The sequence below is a fragment of the Physeter macrocephalus genome, chromosome 8 (genome assembly GCF_002837175.3).
Source record: "Physeter macrocephalus isolate SW-GA chromosome 8, ASM283717v5, whole genome shotgun sequence".
Lineage (NCBI taxonomy): Eukaryota > Metazoa > Chordata > Mammalia > Artiodactyla > Physeteridae > Physeter > Physeter macrocephalus.
Window position 1 is genome coordinate 107,289,341 of NC_041221.1, and position 19,887 is coordinate 107,309,227.

At 34.3% G+C, this 19,887-nt stretch overlaps 1 protein-coding gene across 6 annotated transcripts in view; it reads left to right on the forward strand.

The window, feature by feature from the left end:
- Positions 1 to 19,887, forward strand: part of FER (FER tyrosine kinase) — a 466,113-nt gene that overhangs the window by 358,079 nt on the left and 88,147 nt on the right. For all 6 annotated transcript variants that reach the window (XM_024125793.3, XM_024125783.2, XM_055086705.1 and 3 more), the window contains one exon: positions 2,266 to 2,389. In XM_024125793.3, the coding sequence (XP_023981561.1) occupies positions 2,266 to 2,389 (124 nt within the window). The remainder of the gene's footprint in view (positions 1 to 2,265; positions 2,390 to 19,887) is intronic.

The window sequence follows — 19,887 nt, forward strand, 5'->3', positions numbered from 1 at the left end:
AACAGTGAGAGGCCCGCGTACCGCAAAAAAAAAAAAAAAAAAAAATTTCATGGGTAGCTTGTCTTCATGCTTATTGAGGTATTATTACATGCTAGACATCCTGTGGTGGGCACTGAAATTAGCATACTGAACAACAGAAGCGCAATTCTCTTCACAGGGTTTACAGGCTGGGCCGGGGATTGGGGGTATGAAGAGGATTATGTGAAAGACTAATTTAAAAAGAGCAGGAGGCAGAAGGAAAAGTGCTGAATGTGAGCTAGTTTTGGAAAGAAATAATATTAGGATTCCGCAGAACACTGGGGTTATGTCATATGATGCTTTAATCAAATTGCAGAAAAGATTTTTTCATTTGAAAGTTATTCCATAGCTTAGAAAAAATGCTATGTGGTTTCAAGACCAGAAGGGTGCACTTTTTCTAAACTAGGCAAATGTATATCTAACAAAATAATTAATATATGTGAATATTGGTCCAGGAAGTAACTTGAACTAAATATTGATTTCAAGTCCATTTTAATAGACATTTTTTGTACCTATTAAAGTTGAGAAATTAGTGGTAATTTTGCTGTTTACTGTTGCATTTAGGTGTTTTTGTCTTTGTTTCAGAAAATTAAGTCAAGCTTGACAGAAGCTATTTCAGTAATGTTCATAGTAATAAATTTGATATTCTCTTTAAAAGAACAGAAAAAAAACTAAATTATCTGACACCATTAAGATTATTTTTAAAGCATATAGCTTAGTGATTTTGCGATAGTCCACCTAAATTTCTGTAATACTGATTTGTGAATAGGAGAAGAGATTAGAAAAAGAGAACTTTCTAAGGAGAGTTAGGCAGGTGTTTGTTTTCTAGGTATTCTCATTAAAGAAAAAGCCATTAAGTCTTCATCTCTAGAGTTGTTCTATTTAAGGAGGCCTAGATCCCTGGTGAAGAGGATCAAAAACATCAGGAAATGACAATTAAAATGTTAATCCCTCTTGCAAAATTCTGGCTTAATATCGGAGGGCCTAATAGAAAGAGAAAGTAGGGATGACTGTTTTTAGAGAACATTCATTCTAATATACTTTAACTTGGTTTTGTTATGTTTAATACAATACATTACACTATACATTAACAAGGAAATTGTTTAATGCCATGCTGTTAGTGAATGCACAGTCTAAGGCTACCCTATTTAACATGGTTGTCACTGGCCATATGTGGCCCCTGAGCTCTTGAATTTTTGAAATGTATCTAGTGCTTCTAAAAAACTGAATTTTGAATTTCATTTAATTTTAATTGATTTAAATTTTAAAATTTAATTATTTTCCAGTAACATGATTCAGGTATTAGAAAAGGTTAAGTATGTTTGGAACAACCTAGGTATGTGAATCTACTTTTTTAACTGTAAATTTGTTGAAATCTAAATACAGATCAAATACTTCAGATGGAAATTTGCATCTAAATTGAGGTGTCCCATACATGTAAAATACACAACATATTTTAAAGACTTAGGATGATAAAATGTAAAATATGTCCACAATAATTTTGTAATGATGCATGTTGATTTAATAATATTTTATATATATTGGGCTAAAGAAAAAAACATACTATTTCAGTCACTGTCACCTTTTTATTGTTGTTACTTTTTAAAATGTGGCTACCGGTATATTTAAAATTACTATGTGGCTTGCATTACATTTTTTTTGGACCATGCTGTTTTATGGAGTTTCTCTAAGTCATCACTGGAGTTCATATTTGATGCACAAAAATACAATCTGACTCAGCAACTAAATCTTATCAAAATCATAGTCTTCTTTTTTTTTTTCCTGTCTGACTCTACTATTAGTGATGGTGTTGTTAATAATCTCAATTTTTTAAGCAATCATTGAATCTGATAACTAATTTGATATCATTTACTTTTTAAACTCATAATAATTGTAATCTTTTATTTGGTATTAGAGAAAATAAAATTTCTTAGAAAATTTTATCCAGGCAAATTGGTGAGAAATTGTGACAGAGGAAAGAGTATGACTTTGAATATTATTATGTGTTGGGTAATATACAGTGTGAAGCACTTGAATTACTTAAACTGCATCTAAGAAAATTCATGGTGTCTGCTTTCTAATAAGATGTGTTCTTTTCATATTTTCTTTTATCCTCACCTTAAATGAAATGGGCAAAAAGTATGGTTAAATGTGTAATGCTTTTTGTTCTGTCAGGTATCTCTACTAGGTGATAAATATGACTTTCATCATGATCTTGTCTCATTGTTCATCTGTCAATTCTTCTAGGAGGTGATTTCCTCTCCTTTCTGAGAAAGAAGAAGGATGATATAAAACTCAAACAATTAGTGAAATTTTCATTAGATGCTGCTTCTGGTATGGCCTATCTTGAGAGTAAAAACTGTATACACAGGTAAGGAGAATATTTTTAAAACATTTTCCAGTTTTATTAATAGGGTATTAGAAAATTTATATACATGCTATCATAAAGCAGTGAATTTCTTTCACAAAACATGTATTTTCTTGTTGGTTTTCATATTTTGTGTGAAAGCATTCTTTGACAGTTGCCTACTTAGTTTACAGAAACAATTGTTTTCTGTCTTCCTGGGGTAAGTATACCTCATTAGACAATGACTTACTAATTAAAATTTGTTTTATTATAATCATGAATAGCATAGTGATAAGATATACCACAAGTTAGTCATATAAGCAGCTACAAACTTATAGCCAAGTAAGATTGTTTCATGTGTTACTTATTCTCCTTTTTCAAAGAAATTACTTATAAAGTTACAGAAAATCCTACTAGTAAAACAATTCATGACAGTGAATTTGGCCAAGGGTAAAAGATTTGAGCACACTAGTTATTTCAAAGGAGATTTTAGCAAACTTTCTCTAATTATATCAAGACCAGCAACTTGGTTTTAATGCTTTATAGATTGTGGTTTTAGCTGCTTGTAGCTGAAAGTAATCTTTTTTTGCTAAGTGTGAATACAAATTAAGATCTCTTGCAGAATTCATGTCATATCCTAAATATGGCTAAGTGTATATAAGCAAAATAAAGTGGGGGATTTGATGTAGTTTTTATTTGCTTGAAACAGCACATGATACTGTTTAACGTGGGGAGGGTTCATTGTCAGGTTGAACCATTGTGAACTTTAAGCTGGTTGGTTACTGAGGTATATTTTTCTCTCATGTGCTTCATTATGCAGCCATTGACTTCATATTCTTGTGAGGTTGTACAACATAGAATTGCAGCAGAACAAAGTTATATGCACCTTAAATATACGTTTATTTGATCTCAATGAATATTTTTTACTTAATTCCTCCCCCCCAAATTTTGCTTAGTGTTCAGTTTTATTCTGAAACTAAAATTATGGCTTATGTTTCAAATATGGTTCAACAGTCACATGTTTTTTAAAATACATTTCAATAGGGATACTATTTTTCTGGAAATTAAAACAACTAAAACTAAGCTACTATCATATTTCTGTTTTACTTTCTATGAATATAGACTATTTACTTTCAATGAATGTAGATCAAATCACATTGTAATATATATTTGTGAAGACTAAAAAAATTGATTTTGGACAAGAATTGCATTATCACTAATTTCATTACTTCATTTTAAAAGTAACAATTAAGGATTTTGCCCTTTATTTAGAGAAAACCTATAATTTTGATTGCTCAGGTGTTAAAGCTACTTTTGGTATCACATTCTCTACTGCAGTTTTTATCGTGTCTCAGATTTTTTTTTAACTCTTAGACTATTTATAGCTTTAAGCCTTAATAAATACACATTCTTGAAACTGTTTTAATGTCAGTTACCAGTAACAGTCTTTAATTTCTGGTGTGTTGTGGTTGAGGGAACTGTTGTTTCAATTTCTTGCTGCCTTTAGTGATTGCTTTTCTTGCAAATGGATGATTGTATTTTTTTAAGTGCCTCTATTATGAGAATTGAAACCATTCTAAATTGCCAATGGCAGTTAGCTTTTAAAAATTTATCCCACTTACAGAATCATAACATTATCTACTGTAATTTTATTTTCCCATTTTGGTTTTTAAGAATTTTCATGCATTTCCAAATTTTTGAAAGTCAACCCGCGCTTGACCACATATCCTAGAAGATTGTACGTAGTCCTGTACTATTTGCCTGGGGGTAAGGTTCTGATTGAATATCTTGAACAATGTTGCTGAGAGCAGGTTTGACAAATAGGTTTCAGTGCCGACTTTCAGTGATTGGTAGTGGCTATCTGTGTTGTGCATTGAGAAGGATTCCAGGATCAGTGACAAAGAGTCCAGTGATCGATTAGTCACATCTGTCAGGGTGCTGACAAGCATTAACACAAAAACTCCAAATTTGTCATCTGTCACATAGAATATTTTCTTTTTGTCTTTATTTTCATAAATACATTTTTGATACGATTTTCCTTAGTAGCTATATTATAACAACAATATAATATTTTTCTGTAATCACTTCCACTGATACCTTCTAAACTATTTGCTATTCTTTTTTTTTATTCTTATTTCTCTTGTTAATCATGATTACTGGATGAATTTTATGATATCTCTAGCCAGTGATCTTTTGTTCCTCTTCAAACTTAATGTAAATGTTCTTTTGGATGAATTCAATTTTTTTCTCTTCCTTTTTGGTACCTTACCAATACATGATTCTATATTGAGAAAGTAAATCATTCTTTGTGTTGAATTTTTTATAGAAGTGACTTGTGCTACAGAACTGTGTTCCTCTGTGTCATTCTGTGGAACTACTTCTGTGGTAGCAGTAGTAACTGCAGTGGAGTTTTAATTTATTTATATTTAATAGATATACTCAAGACATGCTATATGTTTTTTTCTCCTAAGAAATACCATATATATATTTATGTAGTATAAATATAACAAAAATATATAAATACTATATAGTATACACTACAGTGAAAAGTATTTTTCCTCATTGGAAAAATTTCTAGTAAGGTATTTCAAAATTTAATTAAAGTTTCTAAAACGTGATTAAAAGTTTCATTTTTCAAGTAATAAAGAAAGGCCCCAAGCTCCATTCTTGACATCCCAAAATATATGTATGTCTATGAATTCTAAAGTCTTTGTCCTACAAATCAAAACAAAAAAATTTAAATAGACTTTAAATTTTATATGAACTTATACATTTATCCTGTTCACTGATTAGAGGTCACTGGAATTCAGAACTTGAAAATATTTCTAATTGAATCTCCCCAGAATATTATCTTAACTTTTGGGGGACGCATTCTCTTTCTTTAGCTTTGTTGTATTGTTTTGATTACTATGAGAAGAGCAGAGCAATGTATCATTATAGGTAAACAAGTATGACAGCTATAAAATGGAAACAAATAATTGAATAAAGAAATGGCATGCTTTTTTGGAAAGCGTTCTTGTAATTTCCATTCACTTCCAGGAGTGTTCTCTTGATACACTAAGTTTCTAATTGAAACTATTTCTGCTTATAGTTTGAGAGTGTTGGATATTTTGTGTTTGAGTTTAGTTGTAATCAACCCTGTTTTCTTTATAATTATTCTATAAACCAATGTGAAATTTTCTTTCCTACTTGTACTTCATACAAGTATTTGAAGTATACTGATAAACTTTGCAGGGGTGTGTTTACTTACAGTGGCATGTTATTAGATTGCTAGTTGTCACTCTGGAAAAAGTATTAAACCTGATGATTCTTGATGTTAAGTGGATTGAGGTTTGGCATTATATTAAATTTAAGTGGTAACGGTGTTTATGGTTTTATTGCTGATGAGTTCTACTACAAGATTTATTTTTATTTGGGTTTATTTTTAAAAATTGGTTTTGTGCCATGTATTTTATTTGTCCATGGAAAGTAAAGGGAGGATAAACTCTTGATTGCCATGTATTTGAGTTAAAGACCATAATCTATTGGGAGTCTTGGAAGCATTTCTGCATTTCATGATATTGTATGTCATTGTCAATGCCAGAAAAGGTATCTTGGGAGAGGTACTATAGAATATGATTTCTTTTTCTATTTTAACTTTTGTACTGATTCCTCTTCATTTTTTATAACTCTACCACAATGATGTTTCTTTGTTATGGAGTAAGATTAATAACTCTACAAATGAAAATATATAAGACTGCAAATATTTTATTGTTTGCTAAATGTTTTGCTTATCCATTGAGAACAATGATATTTCTGGCACTTCAAAAACATGAACATTAGCTTATTCTGTGCCAGGATGAGAACAATATGAGAATCATGATCCCTGCCTTCAGATGGATGTAACAGAAAATAATAATAATGCAAAGAGATAATCAGTTTAGTGACAATGTGTACAAGATACCATGGGAGTAATATCAAGAGGGTCTAATATGACCTGTCAGTCTGGGAGCTATGGTGGGGAGTAATCAGGGAAAGTTTTGCAGATGATACTGTTTGAGTGAGACTTGAGTGTATCATTGAATAGAAGGGGAAAGAATTTTCTAGCTGAAGCAAAGTTGAAAGCAAAGTTATGTTTTTCATGAGAAAGCATGACAATCATGGAACTACAAAGAATATAATACTATCAAAATGGGACTACCAAGGAACGTTGGGCTGAGCCAGATAAACAGGGTCTTTCTTTCCAAGGGCCATGTATACCCTTTAATTTGGCTAAACTTGGGAATATCTAGCCATACATTCAGATAATTTTTAAGACAGTTAAAAGTCTGTGGTTTTTAACTGGAAAAGGAAAGTAATTTGAACAAAATTTACAGAATCTTGAAAAATGTATAATCTTGTGAAAAGGTGTAGGTATGGGACCAATTTTATTTTTAAGTTTCATTGGAAAAATAATTTAAGAAAGCTAAGATTGCCCAGAAAGGAACAATATTATGTTTCACTTACATATGTTCCAGAAGAAGATTATTTCATCCAGTGATTTCTGATAAGGCTTAGGCATGTGTACTTTTTAAGATAAATGTAAGATGTAGCTTCTGTCTTATTTTTGTTGTTTGTGATTTCATATTTCATGAAGCTAAAGATTTGGTATGATATTGATCATTTACATTTTTCTCTTGAAAATGGAAACTCTCTTGAGAGTTTTATTTTTTAAATGCAACTGACTAGCATCTGAGTTCTTCCTAAACTTTCAATGTAGTGGAAAAGTATTCTTGTGCTTAATGTATTTGCATATTTTCTTCAGTGTTTTTGAACCCTTCATCTTTTCTGTGTCTTATGATCTGCCATATATTTAATAAAAGGGATCTTAAGATCAGTTTACAGATTAAGTAATTGAGGCCGAGAAAGATTAAACGAAGATCACCTAGAAAATTAGTGGCAGGGCCACTGTTAGGTCTTAGATGTGCTGACTTCATTATGACACATTCCCATTCCAGTGTTTTGTTCTGTCTCAATCAAGTATTCATGAGCCTAACAGCTGACATTTATTGATTACTTACTGAGTACCAGGCATTATGCTAATTAAGTGCTTTTGATTCAATATATGAGAACTTAAGCTTCAGGAGGGCAATAATTTTTACCTATATTGTTTACTTTTGGATTCCAAAAGCCTAAAACAGTGCCTGGCACTTAAAGGTAAATGAGTGAATCCTCAAGGCAACAATAGGTACTATTCTTGGGCCTGTTGTAACATGAGGAGACTTATGGTTAGGGAGATTGAGTATCTTGCCCAAGATCATATTAAAAGAAAGTGGCAGATCCAGGATGTGGATCCTGGCACTTTGGTTTGCGAGCCCCACTCTGAATCACTACACTGGACTCAGCTGCTTTCCATAAGAAATGCATCTTCTGACCAATTAGAAGATTCAGGGCAGAAGGCCAGGTGGTGTTTGGTGTGATGGCTCAGCTTATAATCAACATCTGGACTCTTTATGGTCATGAGTAAAAACAGAAGAGGATGCTGAAGCCTGTGAAATGTAATTTTAGAAAGACATACCAAGGTGTTTTCTGTTGTTTTTTAATGAACAGTTGCTGAAATGCGGCAGTATTTTGTTATTGCTTCTCCATTTAATTAGAGCTTGAAATATTTTTCGTTTGTTGTACACTATTGTTTAGATACCCCCTTCTGCTTTATCTGTTAATTAAAAACACAGGATTAGCATAGAAATATGATAATATCAGTTAGTTGACTAAGCATTTATGACTGGTTTTCTTGTTTTAATATTTGATTATAATTTTGAATATATTAAGCTGTATTTTTATTTTTAGCTTCTAAACCAATTTTGCTACAGTACATAGAGGACTGTAATTTTAAATGTCTCAAAAATATATGGTCCTCCTCTAGTTTAACCTGTTTTGTTTTTTTTTTCTTCTTTTTTTTTCTTTTCTTTTATTTTATTTTTTAACCTGTTTCTTTCTAGAGCAGTTTGGTATTCACAGGAACACCTTTCTAAAAATTATCCTGCTACGTTATTCAGTGTCAGAATTTCCTATAGCTAGTTTCATTCATTTTAATTAAAGGATTTTCCTAAAGTCACATGTATGTTTCCAGGAATGAAAAAGGAGGCCTTCTCTTATACTGGAATCAATTAACACGTTGGCTTGAGTTAATGTACCAGAGTATCTAACTGCCTTCTTAGAAAACAAAAATGATGGATTTGGGGTAAAGGGTCAGAGAACGGATGAGTTTTGATTTATGGTTACTGGTTGGAAAGATGCAGCATATGTAGGATACTATTCAGGAATTCAGCTCAGTCCAGTAAATGGAATTAAAGTCCTTGAGAGTGAAAAGAGAGGGGAAGAAGGGAATAGGAGTACATGAGCACAGTTTCATGGCTTAGTGAGGGCTAGCCTTGTCTTATGTTACATAGAAATGGTAGAGGAAAATTGGCCTATACCTCATGCTCTATTATTTCTGACTTTTATTCATTTAATTACATTAAGTACATTTCTGGTTCAGAATGTCAAAAGTGATCTTTTACATTAAACAAACACAAATAGTTGGTTTACCATTTTCTCTTAGGGCCTATTTGATTACAAATAACAGAAATTGCTTAAGCTAATTTAAGCAATAGGAAATTTATTAGAAGGAAATAGAGTTATCTCACAGAACTCAAAAGACAGGAAGTCAGCCAGCTCTGGGAGTCATTATAATTAGGAACTGGGAAGCAGTCAGGAACCAAAGCAGCATCTCTTTCTGTTTACCCTCTGTGTTCACTTGGTCTTTCATTATTTCTTCTTGCTATGTTGCTACTTCATTTCCCTCTTGCTCTGAAGTCTACATTCCTCTGGCCCGATGTGCAAAGGTCCCTCAAGTGACATTCGAGTAACAACCTTCCAAGCCCCTCATCTGCAGATAATTAATTACTCTTTGAGGTCTCATTTCAAATTCTTGGCAGAAAGAATTGATTGGCCCAGTTTATATTAGGTGTCTACCCCTGTTTTTATCAATAACATGGCTAGACAAGGGAAAAGTAAGCAGGGTGACTGTTACATAGATTTACAGGAGCCGGTTACTGTGTGTGAGGGGATAATTCTCAGAGGATGGGACACATACTGAGCAGGCTCCCTATAAGATGGCTACCACGCATTCATTGAATGATTCCTATTGGGCAAGCACATTCATTATCTTATTTAGTCTTCATATTACTATGACCATTTATCTCTATTTCACACTAGAAAAAAATTGAGCCATCAAAATAAGTAACTTGTCCAATGTCATACAGCTGGTGAGTGGATGACCCAAGTCTAGATCAACTTAATGACAAAGGCTGTGAAACTAAGCAAAACACTTAAACTATGTGTTAGATATACTTTTCAGTTTCTTCCCTTTTGTGAATATAAGCAGCCATATGGACATCTCTTGTATGAAGCAAATCTTAAAACCATTTAATAAGTGCTGATTTAGAGAAAGCCTCGTTGTAGAGATAAGAGAGTGCTTTATAAGTCTTAACTCCATATTTTCCTGGGATGATTCATCCCCACCCAGTTCCTTGGTGAAGGGCTGGTGGGTTTACTCTTACCTGCAGGTGGTCTTGCAGTCTCCTTGAATCCTAGCTCACACCACATCCATACGACAGACAGGAGATTAAGCCCAGAAACGTGGAGTCGGGTTCATGATTACCCCAGGCAGTTGGGTAACCATTGGTTGAATTCAGGTTCCAAAGTAAAACCTGATTTATGCTAGAGTAGCTAGCTTTTCCTAATTAGTCTTGGTCAAATAGAAATTCTGGCTTCTGAGGAATCCATTAGAACACGGATGACATAGAAACAAGCTTAACCTTCTCGCTTGCTTTTTTTGTTTTTTATGTTTGTTTCCTACTCTCTGGCCTCTGAGGCAGGATCAGAGCAATCAACATATGGAACTAGAGAGCTCAAGCCTGAGCCATTTACTGGGCATTGACTCACCTCACTAATATTGAGAATTACTAGGGGATTTGTCCAATTATTATCTTTAAATATGTTTTTTATTTGATGAAATTCAGAAGCACAACGAGAAGGCCTTTACATTCCCAGGTTTCCCTTTTCAAGTGTCTCTGTGCCAGTCAGACTGTCTGCCTCTGCACTGCCAGCTCTAACAGCCTGGAAGCCTAGCGTTTGCAGAGCCATTTAACAGCTTCAGCATAGTGGTTAAGCCCACAGATTTGACACTGGAATGCTCTGTGTTTGAATCCTGGCCCTGTAGCACATCAGCTGTGAGACTTTGGACCCCTTCCCCGCCCCTACCTCAGCATTCAGTGTAACCTTTACCCTACTTCATTTTTCATCAGTCCTTATCATGACCTGACATTTATTTTATTTATATCTACATATGCAACTGTGTGTGTATAAATATATGCATATGTATATGTATAACAGTGGTACGTGTAGACATAGAAACCATAAAAAGTACTGGTTTACTTTTTATTGTCTGCCTCAACTAGAATATAAGCTCCATGAGGATACTGGCTTTATCTTGTTCATTCCTTGATACAGAGAACAGTTGCCAGTATCTAGTTTTGGTGCTCAGTAAAAGCTTGTTGAATGGATGAATGAATGAAGTTACCGACTATACTTTTGTCTCTTCCAATATAAATTGAAGATAATAATACTGCTTCTGACACACTGATTTGGGTTAGACACTGCAAGGCTACTTGAGTAGGAAAGGGGTATCTCCAAGCTCTCCAATAAGAAATATCCCTAAAGCATTTCAAGAGGCTCACAGTTTAGCAGGAAGAGATGACTCATGTCCATACCACTGTAAGATTAGATTCAGTTGTCTACTTAGCCAAGGATGCAGAAACTTTTCAGAAGAAGATGGCCACGTAAAGCAAAAGCAAATGCAGGATATCTCAGTTCACTTGACCATGGTTCCCAGAGTTTCTAATGATGACACTGTCTACATAGGATAGGGCCTTGTTGAATCTGAGACACTCATTTTCTTACTAATGGCTGTAATGTGGAGCTTATGACACTATTCACGGAGTACTTATACATCTTTGTGCTATTTTAAACATTGGGCTCTATTGCTTCTTGTTGGTGCCAACAAGTGCATATCCTCACCCTGAAGAAAAAACAAAATTAAAGCCTAGGAATCTCCAGGTGGTTCATCTCTATCTCCAGCCCATTTCTCCACAATTTGCTACCTTACTCTCATTACCCTTTTAGCTATGTGTTTCCAACCCTGAGTATGTTTGGGCCAGACACTCTTCTAGATACTATGGCTACAGCAATATAGGGGAGGATAATAGTTTTCCCTTTGCCCTTCTAGGTTCTTGGCTGAGACTCCTGTAATGAAAGACAGATTAACAGGAGAAAAACAGAAGTTTAATACCAAGTACACCTCCTGTATACATGGGAGATACCCAGGAAAACTGAGTTAACTCCCTGAAATGGCCCAAGCCACCACCTCCAGTTAAAGACAAAAGAAAGATGCTGGAGAAGAGGGGAGGCAGTTATAGGAAGTTACCAGGAAAAGCACAGTAAACAAGGGTAAGGTTGTTATGCAGTTGGTGTTTTCTCCACTGATGAGTTTTTAGAGATTTAGTCATCCCTCTCTTCCTGGTAGAGAGGGAGACACCCTTACAAATGGAAATTTCCCTTAAAAAGGGTAACTACTCACTTTTCAGAGCTTCTCCTGTGTCTGCTCAAATAATCAGCTCAAAATAATCCTTAAGCCTAAAAGGCGCAGTTTGGGGCTGCAAATTCTGCTCCGCTTCAGTGGCGAATAAACAAAACTCTGCCCTTAAGGAGCTTACGAAAGAGAGGGGAAGCAGATAATAAATTCACTTAAAAAAGAATAAGCAAGTAAATATAAAATATTCCACATGGTAAGAAATGTTATAGAGAGTCACAAAATAGGATTAAAGGGAATGGGAAGGTAGGGGCAGGCACTGTCTCATATAAGGTGTAAGAGAAGACCCAGAAGAGAGAAAGGAGTGAGCCCTGTGAATATCAGTGAGAAAAACTTTAGCAACTTTGTAGCAAGTACAAAAAGCCCTGAGATAGGCACCTGCCAGGTATGTCCAAAGAAGCCCAACAAGGGAGACAGAAAATGAGGTTAGACGGTTATGCGGTGGCCCGATCAGGAAGATCTTATAAGTCATTGAAAGGGCTTTGATTTTAGTCTTCATGAGATGGGGGCCATTGAGGACTGACTTGATCTGTCCCAGGTTTTTTAAGGATTAGTTGGAATTCTTTTTTAAAAATAGACTCTAAGTGGGCAAGTGCAGAAACGAGAAGACCAGTTAGAGAGCTATTGCAGTAATCGAAGTGAGACCATGGGAGCTGGACCAGGAGGGTAGTGGTGGAGAGCATGAGAAGTGGTCGGTTCTGGGTGAATGTTGAAGGTAAAGCCATCAGGATTTGCTGCGATGTTAGACATTATATGTAAGTGAAAGAAAGAGTGAAAGATAACTTGATATTTGCGCAGATATCAAACAATGATCTTCCAGTATTATTTTCCTCATAAAGTCAGGTGACTGTAAGACACTCTCCAATGTTCCATTTTCTGTAATTCTAGTAATTCAAACATGACTGCTTCAAAGTATAATGAGCCAAATAAAAGCATAACACGTAGTTTTCTTTTTACTGGGAGCCTACTAAATGCTGAGAACTGTGCTAGTGACAGAGCCAAGAGTAGATAGAGCGCCACTCCTGGCATTCTCACTTTCCCACACTAATCTTATGTTTCTTGTAATGGAAGAAAATAAAAGAAAGTAACCTCAAGATCTAATCTGCAATTTTTTGCATTTAATTGGACATATGTTTTCCAAATAAGATACAGATCTTTAAGAATGGTATCTTGCAAATAGTATCCTAGGTCACAGACCCATTGATTTAAAGAAATAAGTAAAATTAAATGTATACATAATTTATAGAGGGTTCTATTTTCCCCCGGGTCTCTGGTTTTATGACTTGTGTATGAAAATAATTATTATTTACCTAACCTAATAACTCGGTAATGTTGCTGGTTAATAATTACCTAATAACTCAGTAATGTTGCTAAAAAATAATTATTATTTACCTAACCTAATAACTCGGTAATGTTGCTAGTTAATGGTTTAAGTCTGATTCTTGGAGGTTTAATGTCATCTGTAGAACGAAAGTGACACGAGAGAAGATGTCATTCACTTGCTATTTTGTTTACTAAACAAAGGCCATTTCCTTCTAATGTAAGGTTATGTACTGTAAAATAAAATGGCCTCTATTATAATGAATATCAAAGTTTTATAAAACAGCTTAGAGACTTACTGTTTGTGGTCTGGTACACTTATTTATACTTCTTATGAATAGACATTTTTATTATTATAGAAAAGAAACACGTCCCTATTTTGTGTTCTCAAACTGACCTTTTAATACTGAACATTTTTTCTTGCACAGTTTGATTTGCTTTTTGTGGGGAAGGAAATAGTGTAAATTTTCTGTGAACATTTTTCACTGGGTACTTTTCAAAAGGTAGGAGTGTGATAAATATCTGATATAAGAATAAGTGGATAAATTAATGAATAAATAAAATAGGTCTTATCTGCTGTCCAAAGTACTAATCGAATGACATTAGATGACTAAGAACTTTCTGGAAAAATAATCCTAAATTGTTTCACCCCTAAATATTATTCTTCCATTTTTATTTTTCACTGATTCATTTCTTTATATTGCATAAATGAAGAAGTAATTATGTGTGATGCAAACCAGTATGTGTTACACAAACAGACCAAAATTATTTTTCTGTTTTGAGTCAGAATGAAGGTTTTAGGATGCTCAGAGTATTTTTTTCATTGTGTGAATGTGATCACCCCAGAGTTTTAGTGAGACAGTGTCAGTGCTCTTCTCCAGATATTGTCATCCTCCAAGAGTCACAGAAGGTGAATACTATACTGTTTCAATCCCTTTTTCATCTAACAGTAGTTATTTTTTATATTGACCCTGTCCTATTGCAGACAATGATCAGGGCTTAAGAAACAGCAGTAGTTTATAACATGGCAGAAAGTATTAATTTTTAACATGTAGTTTGAAATAATTGGGCAGCAAACATCAGACGTATTATTATGTATTAGAGAGCTCAATAGGCACATATTTCATTTAGCTTCTTTCTCCCTTACTTGCCCTCTGTCCATTCATTGTGTAAATAATGAGAGAATATGAATGGTATGGCTAGAATAGTGCAGAGGTACTTAGTTCCTTGCCTTTTAAGACAGTATATAATGAGTAACTTTAATTCTCAGTGAATAGTATTTCTCCCTTCATTCTTAAAATTCCCATACTTTTTTAAAATTAGGCATCTGTTTACTTACATAAATTAATGAAGGAAAAAAATTAAAATAATTATGTCTGCTATTTGAGATGTTTTAAAACTCAAGGTAGGACATAACCATATGGCATGATATACAAATAATCTATAAACCTCTTTGTAATCAAATGAAAACATAAATGGTGTATAATTTAAGAATTCACTCTTTTTTTAATCACATTGTGCCGTATTATAAATTTTAAGACTATTTTTTCAAACATATATTAGTAAAGGAAAGAAAAGGATAATTTTCATATCAAATTTATACTTAAATGCATATCCTAGTAGAAACAATTATTAAGATTTCTGTATTTTTGCTTTTTGATATCATATAAGCTTGCCTGGTAAAATTCCTCAATTTATTCATAATTTCTAAAGCCTCTCTATATTCCACGGGTTAAATCAATGCAAAACCATGTATTGAATGCCTTCTTTGTAAAAGGCCCTGTTTAGTCATGCTCTCTACTCTCAAGGAAAATGAGAGAAGTAAAAGATATTTGATAATTTGTTAAAGAGTACTTTGGGGGAAGGGAGTGGACAAGAAACAAGAATAGGATTTCCAAAGGCCTCTTATAGTAGGGATTTTAAAAATAGCATACAGCGGTCTAAATTGCAAGAGCCACCCAACAAATATTGGGGTAATTTATTGAATTTCTTTTACTTGACTGGCTGTATTAAAAATAAGCTTAATTCCCAAGGGTTTTCTAAATTGACCTTTTACCATATTTAGCAGAACTTAAACATTTTACTTTTCCCTTCTAATTTTATCAAAGAATACTTTATCCACTTACTTTGTAAGCATCTGGGTATTGAAAAGCAGTCAAAGGGCAAGTGTTCCATAATGTTAGTTCAATTGAAATCATCACATATTTACTTAAGTACTTTCTGTGTGTCAAGCACAGGGTTGGTGTTTGGAATAATAAATTGAGCAAATCAGATGGGGTCTCTGTCCTTGAGGAGCTTAAAGTCTAGCGAATGAGCCATACATTAACAGATATTCATACAAAGAATGCATTTTAAAGTGGGATATGGCCCCATCCTGAGGCCGAGGAAGGCATCTCTGAAGAAATGACATTTGAACCGAAAGTTAAGTAACTTAAGGAAGATGGAAGAGGAGAGAGGAAACAATCAACTGGAAGAGAGCGGCTTGGAGGTGGGAAGGAGAACAGCCTTTCAAGGCAATGAAAGGTAATCAGACTATGACTAGGTTAAATAGTGACTTGAGAAGCGACCAGAGAGGTAGCAGGGTCCAGACCCTGTGAGGTGTAGGCCAGGTGCAGGAGGGTGGTCCTGACCCTGAGAGCAATGGAGGCCATTGTAGGGATTTTGTTTTGTTGTTTTTTAAATTTTTATTGGAGTATAGTCGATTTACAATTTTGTGTTAATTTCTGCTGTACAGCAGTGTGAATCAGTTATACATATATCCACTCTTTTTTAGATTCTTTTCCCATATAGGTCATTACAGAGTATTGAGAAGAGTTCCCTGTGCTATACAGTAGGTCCTTATTAGTTATCTATTTGTAGGAGAGATCCCATTCATGTTCCATGCAGATTACTCTGGCTGCAGTGTGGACACCGGACTAGAGGGAAGAGTGGATACAGGGAAGGGAAGCTTTCAAGGAAGTCAGTATCAAGACATTTTCCATGTTTCTGGCATGTGCAGCTGGATGATAGGTCTCTAGACTCAGGAAATACTGGAAGACGAGCACGGTTTTTTGGTTTGTTCGGTTTTGGGGGTTTTCTTGTGGGGGGAGGAGATTGGGGATGAAATAATGAGTTTATTTTGAGGCATGTTGAATCTGAAGTGCCTGTAAGATATTTGTGAACACATTGAAAAGGCAGGTGAGTATTTAGAAGTAGAACTGCAGAGAAAGGTCTGACATGGAGATAAACAATGTGGAAATAATGAAAGCAAAATGAATGAATAAATGGATGAGTGAATCAGTGAAACTTTGAATTAATTGTGAATCAGTGAAAGAAATATTTGAGGGTAAGAAAAGAACATGGAAAAATATATGTGATTTTTAAAAACCATTCATTCATTCATTTAAAAACTATCAATTCATTTTGCCCCTAGCTTTTTTAAATGAGGAGGCAATTTCAATATTACTTTTAATTTTTGATGGTAGTACCCAATGTTTGTCATTTCTAGTACTGTTAATCTAGTTTGACAGTAAAATGGCTCTAGAATAACATTTGTTTATTTAACTTATTTGCTTACTTAAGGATTCACTGATAGTTAAGTGTTTCCCTTAAGATCTTAAATTATTTCATCCTTGATAACTTTATAGTGCCACAAATAACAATGAAAACTGGAAAATGAAGGAGAAAAATATTTTTCACTGTATTCAGAAATGTCCCTAATTCTGTACAAATAAACTATCAGTCAAAGAAAGAAATTTATAAAAACACAGTTCATAGAAAGAAACCTGTTTCCTTTGGAAGGTTTTCTTCTCTGGGAAGAAAACCAGGAGAGTAACGGATTTTGCTTCTGGGGAGTCTTGCTATCTGGCCAATAGAACTCACTGTAACATGTGAAACAATGTAACAATGAAATACATGGATGCAGAATACAGCTTTGTGCTATTCTCAAATGACTGGGATTTAACAGTGACAATACCGAAAGTGTCTCTTGTTTTTTTTCACATCTCAAGGCATGTACATTGGTTTACCTCAAATAAAGACATTTCCCTAGTTTTTCTATGATTTAAAAAAAACAAATTAAAAGAGAAAATTATCTTGAAAAAAGTGTATTATATCCAGATTTTCTCCCTTCCTCTGTTAAGAGAGTGTTAACAATACCTATTTCACAATCAGTGGGCTATAAGGTTAAATTAAAATAAGAGATAAGACAGCCTTTGAGAAAACTAAATGGCAATTCAAATGATACATAGTGTTAAATGACTGTCTAGGTACAGAGGAAGAGGATGTTGTTTACCAAGGCATATTAGAACTAGATGAAAGAAAACAAAGATGGATGAAAAAATATATGGGTTAAATTTGTCAGTAAAAAAGGTTTGAATGAGGTAAAAGCAGCTGGTGATCATTCTTCTGTATTTACAGTGTGGTCTCTGTGTAGCTACGGTAAAGGACGAAGATGTCAACCATAGTGGTCTGAAGTAAAATTTACAATTGGCAGCCAGTGCTAGCCATCTCGGTGGGACTTCCCTGGGCTACTGCTCCAAACCGGCTACTGAAAGAGGTCACTGCCCAGAGCTATTTGACTGTATATACCTTTTCTCTTATTTTCCTGTTTCCATTTTCAAGGCTTTATTTATTTAGAAGAAAAACACTACAACATTGAAAAAGTTTTACCTGATGTATTTATGTCTGTTCTTTTCTTTATAAAAGAGAGGAATTAGCCTTTTCCCCATCATCTTTATTAACCCCCTATTTTTGAGCTGAATTGAAACCATTTTATGAAATATTTGAATATTGCTGAAAAAGGAACATTTAATGCAGAAGGGCCACTGAAGTTTTCAGCAGTGCATGTTTTTCCTATTCATCATGTGGCCGTTTGTCTGTACCCTGTTGGGAAGAGCAGACAGGCAGTTTTCTGATCTGACATATCAGATATACTGCCTCTCCATAGCATGAAATGTTCATATTTTCATAGATATCTGTTGCCATTTGATTCATCTGCCTGTCTTTCCTGAACCATCTGCCTGTCCAGCTGTCTTTCCCAATGCAAGAAAACATGGTCATGGTCTAGAACCCCTAGATTTTGAGAAGAGATAAGAATAGATTTCTGTCACTGCTGAATCTAAAACCAGCCTGGTGGCACTGGAATACAATGCTCATCTTCCACAATCGCTGTTAACAGTTGCAGAGTTAATAATGTGAGGGGGCTTGTTACATCATTGCTGGACTGAAAAGTGGTTTACTCTTGCCTGCCTGAGCTTGATCTGCTCTAGCATCTTCTGCCTGTGCACCTATGACTTGGACCTATCAGGAGACCTCAATTAAGCAGGAGGAAAGGATACAAAAAAAGTGTGAATTTTATATATCTTTTTCTCGTTTTTTTTAACTTTAAGAAACAAGGGAAACTGGATATTTCAGGAGCCTTTTTATATTACAGGATGAGAAGGTCAGAGAACCACCACTTTCAAACATTATCTGTTGAAGGAAATCTCTTTTCACATATTGGACGTCAGAAATTTACTTAAATTTTTTATTTGAAGCTCTTCTCTTTGAATTACTCAGTTCTTCTGAAGTTGTTTAAATATTGTTGCTTTAAACATACACACGTGCACAGCAGAGGCTGTGAATCTCTTGAAGGGTGAAACTGTATTTCCTTCATGTTAAGGCCCTATTCCCATAGGTAGCATGGTGCCTAGCACGTAGGACAACTGAGTAATGTGTGTATTAAAGAATCAAATGTAGATTATTAGTTAGGGAATCTTAAAAATTTTGCAGCACAAAATATACCCAATTTTTTAAAATACTATTTGATAATGGTACTTGGTAGAAAAAAGTCAATTCCCCTTAATTGCTCCAAAGGGCATAATATATTCAAAATGTTATCTAATGCTAAGTTATTTAATATGCAAGAGAAAAGCCATGGGAAATAAATAACAGGTAAAGCAAGACATCAACATAGAAAAATATATAATCAGAGGCATAAGAATGGCAGTTCTAAGATAGTATTGCCCTTACACTTTCTCAGTGCATGTGGTAATGATGGTTCCTACTGAAGGGCATTCTTAGACATAGAAGTCTTTGTGCACACAGTCAGCCATTTATAGGCAGTGATGGGTGCTCATTTCCCTGCCCACTGTGTTAATGTTCATCCCTTGGAGGTACAAGGACTTGTCATAGGATTGATTCCGTAAGCCATGTCTTTTGTAACTTACCATGAATACAGATGGTGAGCATGGCACACCCAGGACTAAGTTCAATATCACTAATTTCTTTTAAGGTTCCTAATAGCTCAGTTATTCATTTTTTCCTTTGTCACTTTTGAACTGTACAACACTACAGATGTTTGAATAGACAGAAGTAACCTTTATTAAAGTGATATTCTGTGAATGGTACTACCTCCCTCATTTTTCATATGCTAATATCAAGACCTCATTGCATATAAAGATATCTGTAATATTGCACACAGGATTTTTTTTTTTAAACATCTTTATTGGAGTATAATTGCTTTACAATGGTGTGTTAGTTTCTGCTTTATAACAAAGTGAATCAGCTATACATGTACATATATCCCCAT